General features: G+C 33.3%; 1 protein-coding gene across 6 annotated transcripts; it reads left to right on the plus strand.

Annotated features, from left to right (window-relative positions):
- The first annotated feature begins 8297 nt into the window (after positions 1 to 8297).
- On the plus strand, positions 8298 to 17375 carry LOC104742110 (uncharacterized). 6 transcript variants are annotated; one of them, XR_015579634.1, is made up of 38 exons: positions 8298 to 8473; positions 8883 to 9009; positions 9163 to 9270; positions 9362 to 9478; positions 9560 to 9710; positions 9807 to 10054; positions 10143 to 10325; positions 10423 to 10496; positions 10572 to 10689; positions 10809 to 10892; positions 11038 to 11133; positions 11231 to 11332; positions 11432 to 11500; positions 11659 to 11754; positions 11846 to 11953; positions 12072 to 12185; positions 12349 to 12432; positions 12554 to 12682; positions 12802 to 13000; positions 13089 to 13232; positions 13331 to 13374; positions 13552 to 13635; positions 13735 to 13803; positions 13876 to 13952; positions 14057 to 14121; positions 14319 to 14468; positions 14899 to 14964; positions 15054 to 15198; positions 15306 to 15370; positions 15464 to 15529; positions 15717 to 15810; positions 15920 to 15956; positions 16075 to 16132; positions 16232 to 16342; positions 16425 to 16492; positions 16742 to 16808; positions 16913 to 16981; positions 17064 to 17375. XR_015579634.1 is itself a non-coding variant. In XM_087483564.1 (38 exons), the coding sequence occupies exons 1-38, from the start codon at positions 8442 to 8444 to the stop codon at positions 17148 to 17150; spliced, it is 3810 nt and encodes a 1269-aa protein (XP_087339690.1). In that variant the 5' UTR covers positions 8298 to 8441; the 3' UTR covers positions 17151 to 17375. The 6 variants fall into 6 exon arrangements, 1 of the variants encoding a protein (XP_087339690.1); XM_087483564.1 differs by having other exon boundaries at positions 14052 to 14121; XR_015579633.1 differs by lacking the exon at positions 15717 to 15810 and having other exon boundaries at positions 14052 to 14121.
- Positions 17376 to 17969: the final 594 nt, after the last annotated feature.

Raw genomic sequence — 17969 nt, forward strand, 5'->3', positions numbered from 1 at the left:
AACCAAAAACTTATTTCTCCATATGTATAATATATAATTATGTCAAAAACATATAGAAACAAGTACATAACATATATCAAAGAATATAACAAGAAAATCTTAAAAATTACTCACCAATTTGCAATAAATTGGTTTACAAATTCTGCCGACTTTATGTTGATGTCAAACGAATAGACATCAACAAGCCTCTACCCAGAAACTTTAACTCGAAGTCTATTATGTGTAGTCTATTTTTGCAATTACAATTTAATAATGCAGACACAGGATGAAGTCTACTAGGATAGTTGACTTCTTTTGGTGTCTTTCTTTGTTAATTTTTTGGTCAGTTTTGCAATTAAAAACATAAAACAGAGTAGACTTTTTAGGAAGTTTCAACAAGTTAACTTCGATTACAGTCAACTCTGGTTATTTTTGCAATTGACCAAACCATTGACTTGGTAGTAGACTTCTAGCTGACAAGTAGACTTCATCTATCCGTCAACTAGAAAAAGTAAATTTCGTTGTGGTTAGTTTTGCAATTGACCAATTTTGACTTTTGCCAAGTAGACTACGTACGAAGTCTCCAGGAATGTTGACTTCGTTTGCAGTCTGTCGTGGTCATTTTTGGGGTTGGCCAACATTTTAATTTATTTAATTAGTAGACTTCTTTTGCACTCAACTACTTAATTTTATTTCAAAAATCTTACGCTCAATGCTTTTATATTTTGGTCAAATCCAAAATAGGCACTATAGAAGTCTACTCTTTTATTATCGGAAGAAGACTTCATGCAGCAGTCATAAATAAAAAGTCAAGAATTTGGTCAATTGCAAAAATACACCTTAGTAGACTGCAAACGAAGTATCCGTTGGAAAGATTATAATGCAGTCTGAACCATATTTTTTTGTTTTCAAATGAAATTAAGGAGACTGAAATTTCAGTCTACGGGCTCGAAACTCGATAAATTTTTAATTGCAAAATTGACCACATAGTAGACTTTACATGATATTATGACGGTTAGACTAACAAATGAAGTCTAATTTCGCAAAAAAATCAAGAAAAATCACAAAATCTACTGGAAAATACCTTATTGGTGGTTGTTTCGCAATGTCAAGCACCGAGGACGTCGTCTTTAGTCACCACAGAAGAAACCCAACACCAATTTAATCACTATCCAAGAATCATGACATATAACAAGATAAATGCACTTGCAAATTTTTTTGGATTAAAATGGAGAAGAGATGGAAGAAAATGAAGTTCTCATAGCATTGGGTGTTATTTAAGCTTACAAATTCAGGTTGTTGAACCTTTAAAAGCTTCAAATTTGGTTATTCATGATTGTTGGAAAATTGATGGCGGTAGCACAACCGTAAATAAAAGAAGAAGATGAGAATATGGATGTAATAAACATTTTCGCAAAAAATTCAAATAAATCAGAAATAATAGCATTTTTGTGAATATTTAATAGGGAGAAAGTGGCAAATGTTGGAGAGAGAAAAAAAAGGGTCTAACATTGTAATTAACTCAAGTTAGGGGTCCAATTTTGCAAGTGTCGCTTCATATAATGATATTTTTTTGTTTTATATAGTTTGTATGATCTGAGTTTTATTATTTCGTCGTTTAGCCTTAGAAATTCAGAATGGTCCTAGCTAGCGGTAGTTATTACATAAATGGAATAATACAGAAAAAATAATCGAAGTTGGTACATACTAGAAGTTCGAACGAAGGTGACGAAGCAAAAATATTGCAATAAGTGTCGCAACTAGCAAATGACGACCAACTACCATCTTTATTTTTATTGGGTTAGACAATGCAAACTTAAAAGCTGATTTAAGTTAAAAACGAATGCTCACAAATCCAATTTGTAGATTTGATTTCTTTACGCAATAAGTGATTGCATATTTCAATTTTAACAAAAAGAAAAATTAAAAAAAATAAATCATATTTCAATTTTAATTGTAACTCAATAACAAGATTACTATAAATCATTAGGTTATAATTTATATACAAATATCATTTGTTTTATTTTGTGTTGAATAGTCTTTTTATATGTTAAAAATGCTTGTTTAACTTGTTTCTTAGCTGGCAATGATAAATATCATAGTGTAAATGGAATGAGCTCCGAAGCAAATAGAATTGGCTCCACAGACGGAATTATGTTTGAATTAATGTGTCCGATGTGGACCTCACGTTATATCACACTCTCATCATTACGGGCACTTCCTACCAACCCCTTAAACACACCCTCCTGGCTCAATGTCACCATCATTTATTTATGTTCATTTTTTCAGCAAAAAATATGACAACCTTCAAAATTTACTACTAAAATCAAAAATATTACAAAATATATAATTTTTGTAAAAAAATACTAAACAAAACCCAAACTTTTAAATTATAAACTTTCAAAAATAACTGGAGCCACCACCAATATTCTTATTTCAGATTTTGGCAAAGTTAACGATAACTTGCATACTTTAACCACCTGTATCATTTCGAACAAAAATGCTCAGAATACAGTACATATAGTTTATTCTCCTCCATTTTGTATTTGTTTTTATACGTCTATTTTCACTTTTATAAATACTTTTCATTTTTGTAATTTCGATTACAATTTATTTTTTTCTATCTTTTAAAATCCATTTTCCTTATTTTTTCTTTGAATTATAATATTTTTGTAACACCCGTGAACCGGTTTATAGCTTTTCGGTATGGGTATTGACCGACACTAGTGATGGTCTCACTCGAGACCGTATGTGGTCGGGCTACTCAGTTGGATTTTAATTCTCCAGTTTATGTGTTTGGTTTAGGAGAACCCTATGACTCGAGTTTAATAGGGAAAAACTCGACTTCCCAAGTCTTTTAGCCGCTTTTGACACTTTCCAGAGAGATAAAAAGAGAACAAAAGTTTCTCGTGAGTGTTCTTGAGTTTTTGGAGGTTCTCTGCGTCTTTTGGTGTGGATCTAAGGCTAACAGCGTGTGGGAAGGTTGTTGTGGTGCTAGATTCGTCGTTTTGGGTTCAGATTCTTCTTATTTTAAAGGTGAGTGCATGACCATGGCTTATCTAAGCTAAGATCTCTGTTTCTGTGGTTCTCTTGGTTGATTGATTGATTTGTTTTGATGTTTGTGTGCTTTTTGTGATCCTTGTGGCTTGATTTCACTCATGGGGATGCCTTGGACGCGTGTGAGGTGTTTGGAGGCGGAAATAAGAGCTAGAGATCGAAGGAGATCGATGTTTGGCATCAGTGTCAGTCGAAACCAATACGAGGACGGCGCGAGAGCTTTGGTGAGTGTCGGGTCGAGTTTGAGTTCAGAAAATCAAGCATTAAGAAGGTTCAATTTTGAGTTCAGAAAATCAAGCAAGCATTAAGAAGATTCAAGTTTGATATGTTCACAAAGTATCTTAACTTCAACTCTCGTTGGTTAAGAATCACTTTGCTCACCTATATTCTTTTCAGGAACATCAACAACACTTTCGATGTCCCGATGAATTAACCTAAGATATTAATCTAGGTGATCAATCTAGTTTAATTAACCTAAGATCTTAATCTAGATGATCAATCTAGCTTAAGCATTAAGAACAACAATAGATGAAAAACAATAAGATCAATCCCTATTCTAACGGCCTAGCATTAATTAATCATAAAAACCTTATGAAACCCTAACCCAATAGAGAAACTACTCAGACATGGAGATGAAAGAACAAAAAGTCAATGATGAAGAAAACATTAATTGCAAAAGAGTAGAATAAATAGGGTTCAGAATTCTTCTCCAAAGTGTTAAGAAGGATTGGAGATCTTCTCTCCAAAGCTTACAAGTACTCAAACGCTGTGTAGAATAAAAGTTGTCTCTTTAGAGGCTGAGCCTCGAGCTTAAATACTAAAATAAAACTCTAAAAGTCGGTTTAAAACGAAATTGGAAAAGATGCTTCGGGTACGGGAACGGTCGATCCCCGTGCTTTTTCTGCGTTTGCTTTATCTGTTTGCTAGTCTGATCAGTCTTCACCAAATTGACTCCAGATGCAAGTTTTCATCTCCAAAACACTCAATTTCCTTCCAAAGTAACCTAAAATCTGTACCGACTCACAAAAGACTAAAAATACTCTAAAAGCACACTTTGACTCAACAAAAGACTCAAAACAAATGTAAAAACTATGGTTAAAATCCTATAAAATATAGATACATCACTAAGCTACCATGGTATCTGGACTTCGTAAACTACAAGGTGTGTGGAGCAGTTCCTCACGGATGCCTCGGTGAGCTATGTGATCTGTCACTGGGAGTACCAGATCCAACTTGCCAAAAGAAATGCTTAATCTTAAGCGGGACGTGGAGTTCCCATGCTTGGGCTCTTAAAGCCATACATGTTGGGAATATTGTACCTCTTCCACCATCTCTTTAGCCAATCCATAACCTGATCTCACCGAATATTTTCCAGACTTTGAATAATGTCATACCATCCGATCCGGCTTAAAGGACTTGCTTATAGACATACTCCGAATAATCTGAATATCCTCTGGATCCATAAACTCTGGAAAAATAGGTAAAAGCCACTTCTTAGTGACCAGATTAATTAAGTGATTAACCATTAAATTTGGATGCAAAAATCTACCTCTACCATTAGCGGATCGAGAATGATGATTAGAAATCTAAGAATCGCGCCAAACAGAAATACTTGAACTATTTCCCACTAGTCACCTTGCACCAGCATTATTAAAATTTTGTCGCTAGTAAATTGGGATCGCGTCATTCATATATTATTATATGTAAATAGTTGTTTTTTTAAAAAGTTGTTACAAATTGGGAAATCACAGTTGCTAGGGTGTTTTTCTAATTTACGTAATTAACTAACTAGTAGAAAGGAAAAAAAAAAGTGTAACTAATCTTATCTGTGAAGGTTTCAAAAAACTAGCCTCATTAAAAGAGTTGTGGACGCACAAAGTTTACGTGAAGCAATTGTGCGGCAGAGTCAAGTATGTATGAGTTTCTGGTGGCCATCCCATTTATATTTCATCTTCTTTTGTTTCTTCTTCTGTTTCATATTTTGTGATGTTTCTCATTCAACTGTATTTACGTACGTCATAACAATGTCCTCAACAAATCAGTGGACGCCCAAGCAACAACCACACTAGAAAAGATTAGCTAGTGCCACATACCACTTAGGGAGAACAATCCTAATTTAGATATTTTTATTTTAAGATTAGATAAAAAGTATCCCAAGAGACCCGGGGATATATGTATTTCATATAAATCATCAGGTGATTTTGGGATAAATTAATTTTTGTTGTTGTACCAAAATTTGTGGATAACAATTATAAAAATAGATTAAAAATAGTGGGTGATTACTGATGTGTATGATAGTGATGATGGAAGGAAAAGATGCAAAGAGGTGCACATGACACATATGCACACCCACTCACATTGTTTTTATTGCCCACAATCGTTGGGTTGGTGTTTGAGACGGGTTTCGATTTCCAAAACTTATATATAATCCAACTCTCTCTACTCCCTATAGGTCGTATATTCTTTATACCTAATAGTCTAATATCAATTTTAATTTTTTTTTTTTTTTTGTCAAACTTTTAAAATTTGTTTCTTTATCCTCAAAACACTATATATGTTAAAGAGAACTAAAAAAAAAAAAAAAACAAGAATGTAGGTCTACTCTTAGTCATAGGTAGGTCATCTTTGCACATGAAGATAATAAAATGATTAGTCCGCTTTATTTATACAAATTTGTTAAAAATTAATACTAATCTCATACGAAATTCAATCTTTTTTACTCTGCCACCGTGGTTTTACAAATTGAACTACAAATAACCTCGTCTGGTCAGCGAGGGCATTGTAATGTGCAACGCATGACGTGTTCGATGCTCGAGCAAATAAACCTTTACTTTGTTTGAAATTCTTGCATGAACAGAAAAAGGAATCCGAATACTAAAAATATATTTTAATATAATGATATGTAAATTGGGTTATAATTAATTTTACATTATATATTTATATATGAATTACGAATATGGTATGGTTTTTACATATCTAGTAGTCATAAATGTATCTCCAGTAATTACATTAAAGTATAAGATATCCATAAAACACGGATCAATATTTTTTCTAAAAATTATAATATAATAATAAAAATTATTGTTATATTTGTTTTAAAAAAATATTTTGATTGAAACAATATTAATTATTTTTAATATTGTAATTATATGGTAAATCTACATATATCATTTTTTTATCGTCTGGATTTATTATTGATTGCAAATTATGAGAACTATTACAAATGATTCTACCATGGACAATTCCTTCCGACCCTATTAGATTCACTACATACACTCTTGCCTATACTCTCTTGTGCTCCATGCTCTTGATGAACACCTCCTTCTCGATGCTTACATTCAGTTGTATGTAGAATCACGGGCAATTATCGACCTCCTCCTCGTGTAAAAGCATTAATGAACCCTAGACCAACCATTGGGCCAAAAAGGCTTCCACCATATATCTTTTTAAATACTAATTATTTTAGAATATTATAGTATTTTAATTTGTTTGATGTATATTACCATTTTTTATATGAGAATTTGTTAAAAATATTCTTTTTGGATCCTTTTTTCAAAAATACTCTTTTTGAACATTTTTATTTTTACCCTCTTTTACACAATTAAAATATGTTAAATTAAATTTTAGAATTTTTTTTAGGTTTAGGTTATCTGTTGCACAAAAAAAAGAAAAAAAAAAAGTTTAGCTTCTCTATTTTACATTTAAGATATATTTTTGAGGGATTATGGTTTACTAGTTGGAGTTTACGTTATTTTTGAGATATATTTTTAGAATTAAGTTATTTTATGCATAGAAAAGAGATATTTTGAAACTGGACAACATGAAAGAGTATTTTAAAAAAATGATATAAGAAAAATTGTATTTTTGAAAATCCCGTATTTTATATTGTATGTTGTATTTGCGTCATTACTTTGTGAAATATTTAAAGGTATTAATTATTATTTTATAATTGTGAGTAAATAAAATTTATTAATTTACCAACCACATAAATTTAGTTTTACCAACTTCCTAATGTCGAACATTAAAACACATTTTTTTTAGACTTGGTAATATATCTTCCTTTAAAAAAAATTAAATCACAACATATGCAAAAAAGCTATATATTTATTTATTAGATGTATTATATGATAATTCAAAAGAATTTGTAAATGAGTTAAAAGAAGATGATAGGAGAATCATAATTTAAAATCTTAACAAATCTTCCAAATATAGTTATTATAATAAAAATTTGGATACTTAGATATAAAATCTTACTTTTTAAAATTCTGATTGGTTTAATTTTTTAAAAATTAATTAGTAATTTTCTTCTATAACTAATTAGAGAGAAAAAATATTTTTTTTTGGAAATTGTTAATTATTTAAAAAAATTTATTAGTCTAAAATTGAAATTATATTTTTATCCTTACTGAAAAATTAAACATCTACCTTCAGACCAATGGTATGACAATGTAATTTTTTATGCTTTATAATGTTAGTTTCATATTTGTACTTCTTAATTATAATAGTAGGATGATAAATAATTTCTTAACAAAAATAGTTAAAATAATGTCTTAGTTATTTATATATATATTTTTAAATTTTTTTAGATTTACAACCAAAACTAAACAGATTTTCAAAACCTAAAATTAAAAAAAAAAAAAAATTACTACATTCATTATTCTCATTCAACACCTAAAAATCTACTCTCTCCGTATCATAAAGGATGATTTTCTAGATTCTTTTTCTTGTCTCACAAAAATTGATTTTCTTTATATTTTTCTCAATTAATGCTAAGAAATTGTAAATTTCTAGAATCATTAAATGAAAATTTAAAAATTTAATAGGTTTTTATTGATTAATAACTATAAAAATGTGTTGTTAAAAATAAATAATGCACTTATAACTAAATATTAAATGTTTTTCTAAATCTATGTGAAAATTCTAATATATCATCTATTGTTGTAATGCAGAGGGAGTATTTTGTTCCAAAGAAGATAGAAACAAAAATCAGTTTCCGGAGGAACCGCGTAATCCTATCTCCCAAGTATTACGGAAACGCCCTCTACGACGAAACACGTCAGAGAAAACAAAAAAAAACGAAAGAGAGGGTAAAATAGTAAATTATTAGGACTCTCTCACATCCCTAGGACCTGAGATGGCAGAGCTTTGTTGAAGCACACACATAATAATACACACACTGTGTAATGTGTGTATATATATATATATAGATATATTATAAAACCTCTTTCACACCTTTTGACTCCTCCTCTCTTCCTCTCTTCCTCTCTTTTGTCTCTCTGTTATTTTCTTCTTCCACGCCCAGTTTCGTTCTGATGAGATTCTTCTAATTGAGATTTTCAGAACAAAACTTTCGCAACCGATTTGTCGGTCAAAAGGAGATTTACCAAATTGCCGACGAAGAAATTATGAGGATTCTTGTTTCATCTCTTCTTTTCCTGGAAAGTCTTTTTTTTTTTTCTCTGTCCATTTGCTTCTCCTCTCTTCTGGCAAATTTGTTTCTGCATTTTTTTTTCTTTCAGAGATTTCAATTCGGATTGTAGCATTGATACACACACTTTTTAGGTTTTTGTATTTTTTTTTATTAATTTTTGGTGAAATCACTCAATCAGTTATACAAATTGTGATTTATCAAGGAAAAAAATTATTATTCAAATTGTGGAATTTTTATTTGTTGTTGTTAAATCCAGTTTTTCTATTTGGTTTTATAATTCGGATTGGGATGATTAACATATTGATATACAAACTTTTCTCCTTTTTGTGTGTTTGAAATTTTTGTAGTGGAATTTTTTTTTTTTTTGAATTTATCTGAGTTTGATGTTGTAGTGGAATTTTTTTTTACCAATGCAGGTTCTGTTTGTTGGTTATGGAGTAGAAGCAAAACAATCAGCAGGATATTGTGCTATGTATGACATCTGTGGAGCACGAAGCGACGGGAAAGTACTAAATTGCCCTTTAAACATTCCTGCTGTGAAGGTGAGTAATATGTGTCGTTTGTGTGTGTTTCTTTTTTTTTTTTTTTTTTTTTTTTTTTTTTTTTTTAATTTATTGCTCAAGAGAAGAAGCCATTTTTGTTGTCGTCGTCTCTCTGTCTACTAAATACTAATCCCTTCTCTCTCTCTCTTCTAGCCTGATGATTTGTTATCTTCCAAGATTCAAAGCTTGTGTCCAACAATCACTGGCAATGTTTGTTGCACAGAGACTCAATTTGACACATTACGTTCACAAGTTCAACAGGTATTTCTAAATCCAGGCTTTGGATCTCTTTTTTTTTTCATGATTCAAGATTCACTGAAATTGAAATGTGTGTGTGTGTGTTTGTTGTCAGGCTATTCCCTTTATTGTAGGTTGTCCAGCATGTTTGAGGAACTTTCTGAATCTTTTCTGTGAACTTACTTGTTCTCCGGATCAGAGTTTGTTTATCAATGTCACTTCTACTACAAAGGTACCAACTTTTTTTTGGAATGATGCACCTGTCTGTCTAATTGCTGCTGCAATTTGACCATTGCTGTGTTTTCTTTGGCAGGTCAAGAATAATCCGACTGTAGATGGGATTCAGTACTATATAACTGATGATTTTAGAGCGGCGATGTATGAATCCTGTAAAGATGTGAAATTTGGTAGCTCAAATAGCCGTGCTTTAGACTTTCTCGGAGCCGGTGCAAAGAATTTTAAGGGTAGATATTTTTGTTATATGCCTTAAGGACTAGTTCGATTGAGTTTTTTACTTAGCTTAATCTTGGAATAATTGTGATGTCTGTTGTGTTCATCAGAATGGTTTGCATTTATTGGCCAGAAAGCGGGTGTCAATTTGCCAGGCTCACCATATGGGATCGCGTTTTTGCCAGCAACACCTGTATCATCTGGAATGAGGCCTATGAATGTGTCTGCTTATTCATGTGGTGATGATACTCTTGGCTGTTCTTGTGGTGATTGTCCTTCTGCAGCTACTTGCTCCAGTAGAGCGGAACTTCCTACTCAGAAAAAGCATTCTTGTTCAATCAAAATTGGATCACTTGAGGTATATATGGATTCCATACTTTACTAGTGCTTATGATAATGAAGTCTTTGTTTAACATGGTCCTCCTGGTTGGTGGTGAATCATGCAGGCGAAATGTGTTGATTTCATACTAGCCATTTTGTATATTTTATTGGTTTCTCTGTTTCTCGGAGGGGGTTTACTTCACCGAGTAAGGGGTAAGAAGAAGACCTCCCAGATGAGACCATTGTCAGAAGCTGGTGGAGAACGAAATGCTAATAATCTGCAAAAACCCGACACTATTCATGCACAGGTATTTTTGTGCTTAGCCTGACCACTACTACAACTTTTCAAGTTTGAGCTGCTGATTAATAATTGGGATGCTCATTGCTTTGTTTTGGTTTCCTCAGATGTTACAAAATACACCACAGAGAAACTGGGCTCAGCTGTCGACAGTGCAAGGACACTTGGCCAATTTTTACAGGTAATTGAAATTCATACACTAGGATGCCTAGCTTCAAAGTAGGTTTGTTGACATTGTCGGGTTTTCTGTTTCCAGGAAGTATGGGATTTGGGTAGCAAGACACCCAACTCTTGTTTTGTGTTTGTCAATCTCTATAGTTCTTCTACTTTGTGTGGGTTTGATCCGATTCAAAGTGGAGACACGGCCTGATAAGGTAGCTATTTGAATTTTTTCCCCCTTGCTTATTGTTTTTACAATGCTAGGCTATATGCATCCTTATTTGACCTATCCGGAAAATGTTTATATAAACTGTTTTCATACTGTATATTGCAGCTATGGGTAGGACCAGGGAGCAGAGCTGCTGAAGAGAAACAATTCTTTGACACCCATCTTGCTCCTTTCTACAGAATTGAACAGGTTTCCCAATTTCTATCAACTTGTCTCTGTCACTAAAAGTTCTTGAGGCGCTCGGTTGTGCAGCGTTTGTTTTTCATATGGGAATCAAACATTTAAACTTCTCTTAATCAGCTTCCTTTTCACATTGGTATGGAAATTTCTGCAGCTAATACTAGCAACAGTTCCAAATTCTCCTCATGAAAAGGTGCCAGAGATTTTGACAGATGACAATATTAAGTTACTTTTTGACATACAAAAGAAGGTATTTGCTTTCTCGTTTTCCAGCATTTTAAATCCATCTGATCACCCGCATAATGTTGCTCTCTCCTGGACATGTAAAAAGTTGTTTAATATGGTAGGTTGATGGAGTTCGGGCAAATCACGCAGGTTCTATGGTTTCGCTGACAGATATTTGCATGAAACCCCTTGGAGAGGATTGTGCCACACAGAGTGTTCTGCAGGTTGCACTCCTTCCTTTTTATAGTACAAGAGTTTAGCTTTTCCTCAATAGACCAGTAGTCCCTAACGTATCTGGTGGATTTTCTTGCTTCTGGAGGCAGTATTTCAAAATGAAACCAGAAAATTATGAGGACTTTGGAGGCGTCGATCATGTTAAATATTGCTTTGAGGTAACTTGTGAATTTATATAGTATTTCATTTTTTCTCCTTGTTAATTTCTCCATGACTGCACTCCACATTTTTAGCCTATTTTGTTTCATTTGAATAAGTTTATGGCAATATTTTTAGATATCTAACCATTTTATAATATGATCACTACTTTCTTCAGCATTTCACCTCGACAGATTCATGTTTGAGTGCATTTAAGGGTCCCCTTGATCCAACTACTGCACTGGGAGGTTTCTCAGGGAACAGTTTTAGTGAGGTAGTATTCTTCAGTTTGGTAGACTTACATAGAGTAAGTCCATTCATACGATGAATATCTAATACCCCTTTAATTGACATGCTTAGGACAGGCTTCTGCTTTTCTTGTGACTTATCCTGTGGACAATGCTGTTAACAATGAAGGCAACAAAACTGAGAAAGCAGTGGCATGGGAGAAAGCCTTTATCCAACTGGCCAAGGTTGGAAATTTCAAAAAAATGATTTTTTAGTTATTTTATTTCACTAATTTTATGATATACAGAGCTTGATGCTACCGTTCTTGTTCTTTATTTTACGTTAGTACTCTTTATGTGACAGGATGAATTGTTGCCAATGGCTAAAGCAAAAAATTTAACTCTTTCTTTCTCTTCGGAAAGTTCTATTGAAGAAGAATTGAAAAGAGAAAGCACCGCAGATGTAATAACTATAGCGGTGAGTTTCCTTATTTTGTACCTTCAAGATTCTATGGTCTATTTTATCTTAATATATTTATGCCATCTTTTGCTTCTATTTTTTGTTTTTTTTTTCATTCCTGCTCTGTTTGGTTTCTAATATGTCTTTCATGTCTTCTATTTCTCCTGTTTCTGTCCTTCAGATAAGTTATCTTGTCATGTTTGCCTATATATCACTCACACTTGGGGATGCACCTCGCTTAAATTCCTTTTACATTACCTCAAAGGTATGATAATGATTGACGGTTAGAATTATCTGAATTATAGTGTTACTCTGAACTTAACGAAGTTTCAAACCTCAAAAGATTTCCTTATACTTATTCTGAAATGTAACCTTCTTAATTACAGGTTTTGCTTGGTCTATCTGGTGTTCTTCTTGTCATGCTTTCTGTCCTTGGCTCTGTAGGATTTTTCAGTGCTGTTGGGATGAAATCGACTCTAATCATAATGGAAGTCATACCTTTTCTCGTTTTAGCTGTAAGTCATGTCTGATTCTAAAATTGCTTGCAACTTAAATATGTAACTGATGTTGTTGCCAACGATCTACATCTTGTTCTTATTTTTTCCTTACTTCTACTTGAATTATCTATCGACAGGTCGGTGTTGATAATATGTGCATACTGGTTCATGCTGTCAAGAGACAAGAGCAAGAGCTCCCTTTGGAAAGACGAATAAGCAATGCCCTTATGGAAGTTGGACCATCGATTACTCTTGCAAGTTTAGCGGAAATTTTAGCTTTTGCTGTTGGTGCTTTTATTAAAATGCCAGCTGTTCGAGTGTTCTCCATGTTTGCTGGTCAGTAAAAACTTTTCAGTATTTCAGTTTGAATACTTTGATTATCTACCTTCTGGCTTTTTAACGATTATATGCTTCATGCTTGCAGCATTGGCTGTCCTTTTGGACTTTCTTCTCCAGGTTACTGCTTTTGTTGCTTTGATTGTTTTGGACTTCCAACGGACAGAGAATAGGAGGGTTGATTGCTTCCCATGTATCAAGACATCACAATCATCAGATAGTGGTGACAAAGGTAATCACTTTTGGGTTTTGATATATCACCGAACCATTTTTTATTGTAGAATTTTGTGAAATTAAAGTTTCATTGGAGTTGCCTGGTATCACTCTCAGGGATTGGTCAGAGAAAAGCTGGCCTTTTGACTCGATATATGAAGGTACTTTATTAATTAACTCATACAACCTAGTACACCATTGGAGATTTGGTTTCTGTTCTACATAATTGAGATTTCCCTTGAAAAGCGAACATTTTACTTATCCTTGCATGTATTTTATTCTACGCAATTTTTCAATCTATTTATTTTGAATTTTTTATGCTCCATTCTACACTTCAGGAAATTCATGCACCCATCCTCAGCCATTGGGCAGTCAAAATATTGGTTATTGCCTTCTTCTTTGGCTTAGCAATGGCTGGAATTGTGAGTTGATACATTTTCTGGCCCATAAGAGAAATGTTGTATTGTTCATTTAGCTGTTGAAATAATCATTTTTATTTATCGTGTTCATGGATTATGTAGGCATTGTCCACTCGGATTGAGCCTGGTTTGGAGCAACAAATTGTTCTTCCTCAGGATTCATATCTTCAGGTTTCTATTGAACTTTAATAATGTAAAGTATCAAACCTAGGTTATCTAACAAGTCCCCTCTTTTCCTTTTAGGGTTACTTCAACAATATTTCTACATATCTTCGTATCGGTCCACCTTTATACTTTGTTCTGAAAAATTATAACTATAGGTATCTCACGTTCTGTTTCTCTTAGCCGTAAGCGTTTAGCTAATATAATTTGGTCCATCTTAATCTTATGATTAAAACTCAATTTGCCTCATGTCTCAGCTCAGAATCAAGACAGACAAATCAACTTTGTTCCATTAACAAGTGTGATCCTAACTCTCTTTTGAATGAGGTATATAGCTTGTACGCCTTTATTTCCGTTTCTCCTCATAATAATCTGGTTAGCTGTCTTTGATATATATCAAGATTTTCTTACTTTGGTAAGCTAACATTCTTAATCTGTTCCACAAGTCAATGTGGAAAAGAATTAATACTTTATATGTCCTCACAAGATTTTAAGACATGTCTAACATTCATTCTTGTCCATAGATTGCAAGAGCTTCTTTGACTCCAGAACTAAGCTACATAGCTAAGCCAGCTGCTTCATGGCTTGATGACTTTCTTGTGTGGTTATCTCCTGAGGCATTTGGCTGTTGCCGAAAGTTTACAAATGGTACCTTTTGCCCCCCTGATGACCAGGTAGGTATATGTTTTAATTTCACTGCCAAGGTTTAGAGTCAAGATACTTTAGATGTAGTGGTCCCATATTCTACACACATAGGTGGACTTGAATAAACTGACATGCAGAAGAAAGTAGCTTCAGTTATTATAATCATTCTCATTTGTTATAAATGGGACTAATCATTTCATTGTGTTAAAAAGACACATGGGCATCCCCACTCATAATCTAGCTTTTAATTGGACTTGGTGTAGGGCCTAGTATGGGATAGGCTCTTATCACATTCTTACAAATATTGGAAAACTTATTCAAAAGTAGCACATTGTGATTATTCAAAACGTATAAAATATCATACTTATTTATGAGGTCCAATATATTATGGGAAAACTGTGTCGAGCGATTTATAACTTGCTGAAGGCTAATGTTCTCGTACTTGTGTTGCATTTCTAGCCTCCTTGTTGTCCTCCTGATCAAGGCAGCTGTGGCCTAAGTGAAGTATGCAAAGATTGTACCACGGTAATTTATTCAATTAATTCGATTAGTGGGGATGTGTTTGACATCTCTAATGATGACTTGCATAATTTTTTTCTTTTCTGGTTGTCCAGTGCTTCCGTCATGCAGATTTAAGTAGTGACCGCCCATCCACAACCCAATTCAAAGAGAAACTTCCTTGGTTCCTCAATGCGCTTCCTTCCGCTGATTGTGCTAAAGGTGGTCATGGTGCTTATTCTAGTAGTGTTGATTTGCAAGGTTTCCACACTATCTCCTTTTTCTTTTTTAGTCCACTTAACTGTCATCGATTGTAGCATGGTATTGATTCTCAAATCTGTAAAATGTATGTTATCCTTTCTTACCAGGCTATGAAAATGGTATCATTCAAGCTTCATCGTTCCGCACTTATCATACACCTCTTAACAAGCAGGTACTTTCCCATCTCAGAAAATGTAGAGCAACTATTCACGTTTGTTGTAAGTCTCTATTCTTGTGTTAGTTTATACTGAACGTTTGTTTTCAGGTTGACTATGTTAATTCAATGAGAGCTGCTCAAGAGTTTAGTGCAAAAGTTTCCCGTTCCTTAGAGGTACCATATACTGATCGATGCAAGTCACATGATTTCATATTTTTGGTATCTACTTGATAAAAAAATGACTCATACTTTTTTCCCCATGGTTTTCCAAATGGAAACTGATCTAACTTGTCGCAATTTCTTCATCACTATGGTAGTTTCTTTTTATTGAACTTCTAACTTGTAGTTTATTCTTTTTCAGATGGAAATTTATCCATATTCAGTATTTTATATGTTTTTTGAGCAATATCTTGACATATGGAAAACTGCATTAATCAACCTCTCCATAGCCATCGGTTTGTAAATCTTATATTCTCAGATCTTAGCTTGAGTTTCTAGTTGGTAGATCTTGATTCTAACTTTTGACTTTGAGCTGACTTTGAAAGTTTTCTTCTTTTTTTACAGCTGCCGTGTTTGTCGTGTGTTTAATCATCACATGCAGGTATCACTCTATAGCTCATTCCCATTGGAATATACTCTAAACTTCGTGTAAACATAGTTTTCTTGCTAGATATGGTTTAACCTGATTCTTTTTACCCTCTGTCTGCTTTCTAACTCAGCTTTTGGAGCTCCGCAATTATTTTGCTGGTGATCACAATGATCATTATTGATCTCCTGGTACTTTACTCTCTCATTATTATGAAAGAACCGATCTGTTTTCATACTTTCAGGTTACTAATGTGATACTCGACCAACCCTTGATTTAAAACATGCTAGGGAGTTATGGCAGTCTTTCATATCCAGCTAAACGCGCTATCGGTTGTAAATCTAATCATGTCCGTGGGCATAGCGGTTGAGTTTTGTGTACACATAACTCACGCTTTCTCGGTCAGTCCCCCTCTGTCTGTATTAACAGTATTAACAACCAAAATGCTATTTTCATCCTGACGGGAATTTCCTAAATGCTCAGATAAGCTCTGGGGACAGAAACCAGCGGATGAAAGAGGCGCTGGGTGGGATGGGAGCTTCAGTTTTCAGGTATTTGTCTCTCTTCAACTCGATTCATGAACTTAGAACACCAAAACAAAGAACCTGTTTCCCTCTGTATAAGCTGATAAACGCTTAGCAAAGCCGATGACTTCCCTACGCGCTTACTCGGGAAGAATCCACCAATTCCCGTGATGGATCTCACAAACAAGAAGTGCTTCCTAATACAATCCAATGTCCTTATTAACATCTGTTCTGTATATTGAATTATTCTGATATTCGTATCATGTACTGTGGCAGTGGAATTACATTGACTAAGCTAGTTGGGGTTATCGTGCTCGGTTTCTCAAGATCAGAAGTCTTTGTTGTATGTGCTTGCGATCTCTCTTGAAGCTTTTTTATTTTTTATTTTTTTTTGTTCTTTCCTTTCCTTTTGTATGGCTTCTGAATTTGTTTTACTTTCCCCGACAGGTCTACTACTTCAAGATGTATCTGGCACTAGTCCTACTCGGTTTCTTGCACGGCCTTGTATTTTTACCGGTAAGTCATGATCATTCAAACATTCACTCAGTTAAGATTTTTTTCTTTGTATTTTTTTGACATATTGGTTTGAATGATGAAGGTGTTCTTGAGCATGTTTGGTCCATCAGCAAGACACGTAGAAGGAGAAAGGCAAGAGCATCGGCCTTCGGTTTCATCGCTGCCATAGCTGAATTAGCGTTTTTAGATTTTCTTTTTAATTTATAGCATCCATTCGTAGATGATTAAAAATTAAAAATTGTTTTACGCACAGCCACAAAGAAAGCTACGTTCAGTGCATAGCAAAAAAAGAAAAAAAAATCACACCAAATATGTTCTCTTTCGGCTGGTGTTACTGTTTCCATTATTACCAATTCATGATTTATATTTAATTTATATTTCATGTTTTATAACATCCACTAGATTCAGAAAATCAAAAACTAAGTTTGCTTTCAAAAACTAAGTTTGCTTTCAAAAACTAAGTTTGCTATTAGATTTATAATATATTACATATGTTTAGAGTTATGTTTGTAAACATATTTTTTTAGGAATGTTAACATTCATAATCTGCACTCATACCAATTAAGTATTAGATTTGTTTATAATTTGGTTTAGACTAAAAAAGTTATCAGTTTTGTCTTTGACATATGTAAAGATAACTACATTAAAAAAACAGTAAGAGAAAGATGGTATATCTATTTCAGGGCAGAAAAATAGTAAAACAAAAGTGATATGTCATGTCCCAGATATGATTTTTCATCTCATAACTGTGGTTTTAATAATAATCTACACATTTCATATTATATATTTTAGTTTATCAGATAAGGAAATAAGTAAGTGTTTCGGATCCTCACGTATGTGTGGGTTTTATTTGTAGATATATTTAGTTGTATAAGATCTATAACATAAAATTATATTAGTCTGCTATAAAAGTATGAGAATGAAATAATAATCCTTTTACCATATAATTTATTAGAATCATAGCAGTTATGATATTAATCCATTTAAA

Source organism: Camelina sativa, chromosome 14 (genome assembly GCF_030686135.1).
Source record: "Camelina sativa cultivar CO46 ecotype springtype chromosome 14, ASM3068613v1".
In the NCBI taxonomy this organism is placed as follows: domain Eukaryota; kingdom Viridiplantae; phylum Streptophyta; class Magnoliopsida; order Brassicales; family Brassicaceae; genus Camelina; species Camelina sativa.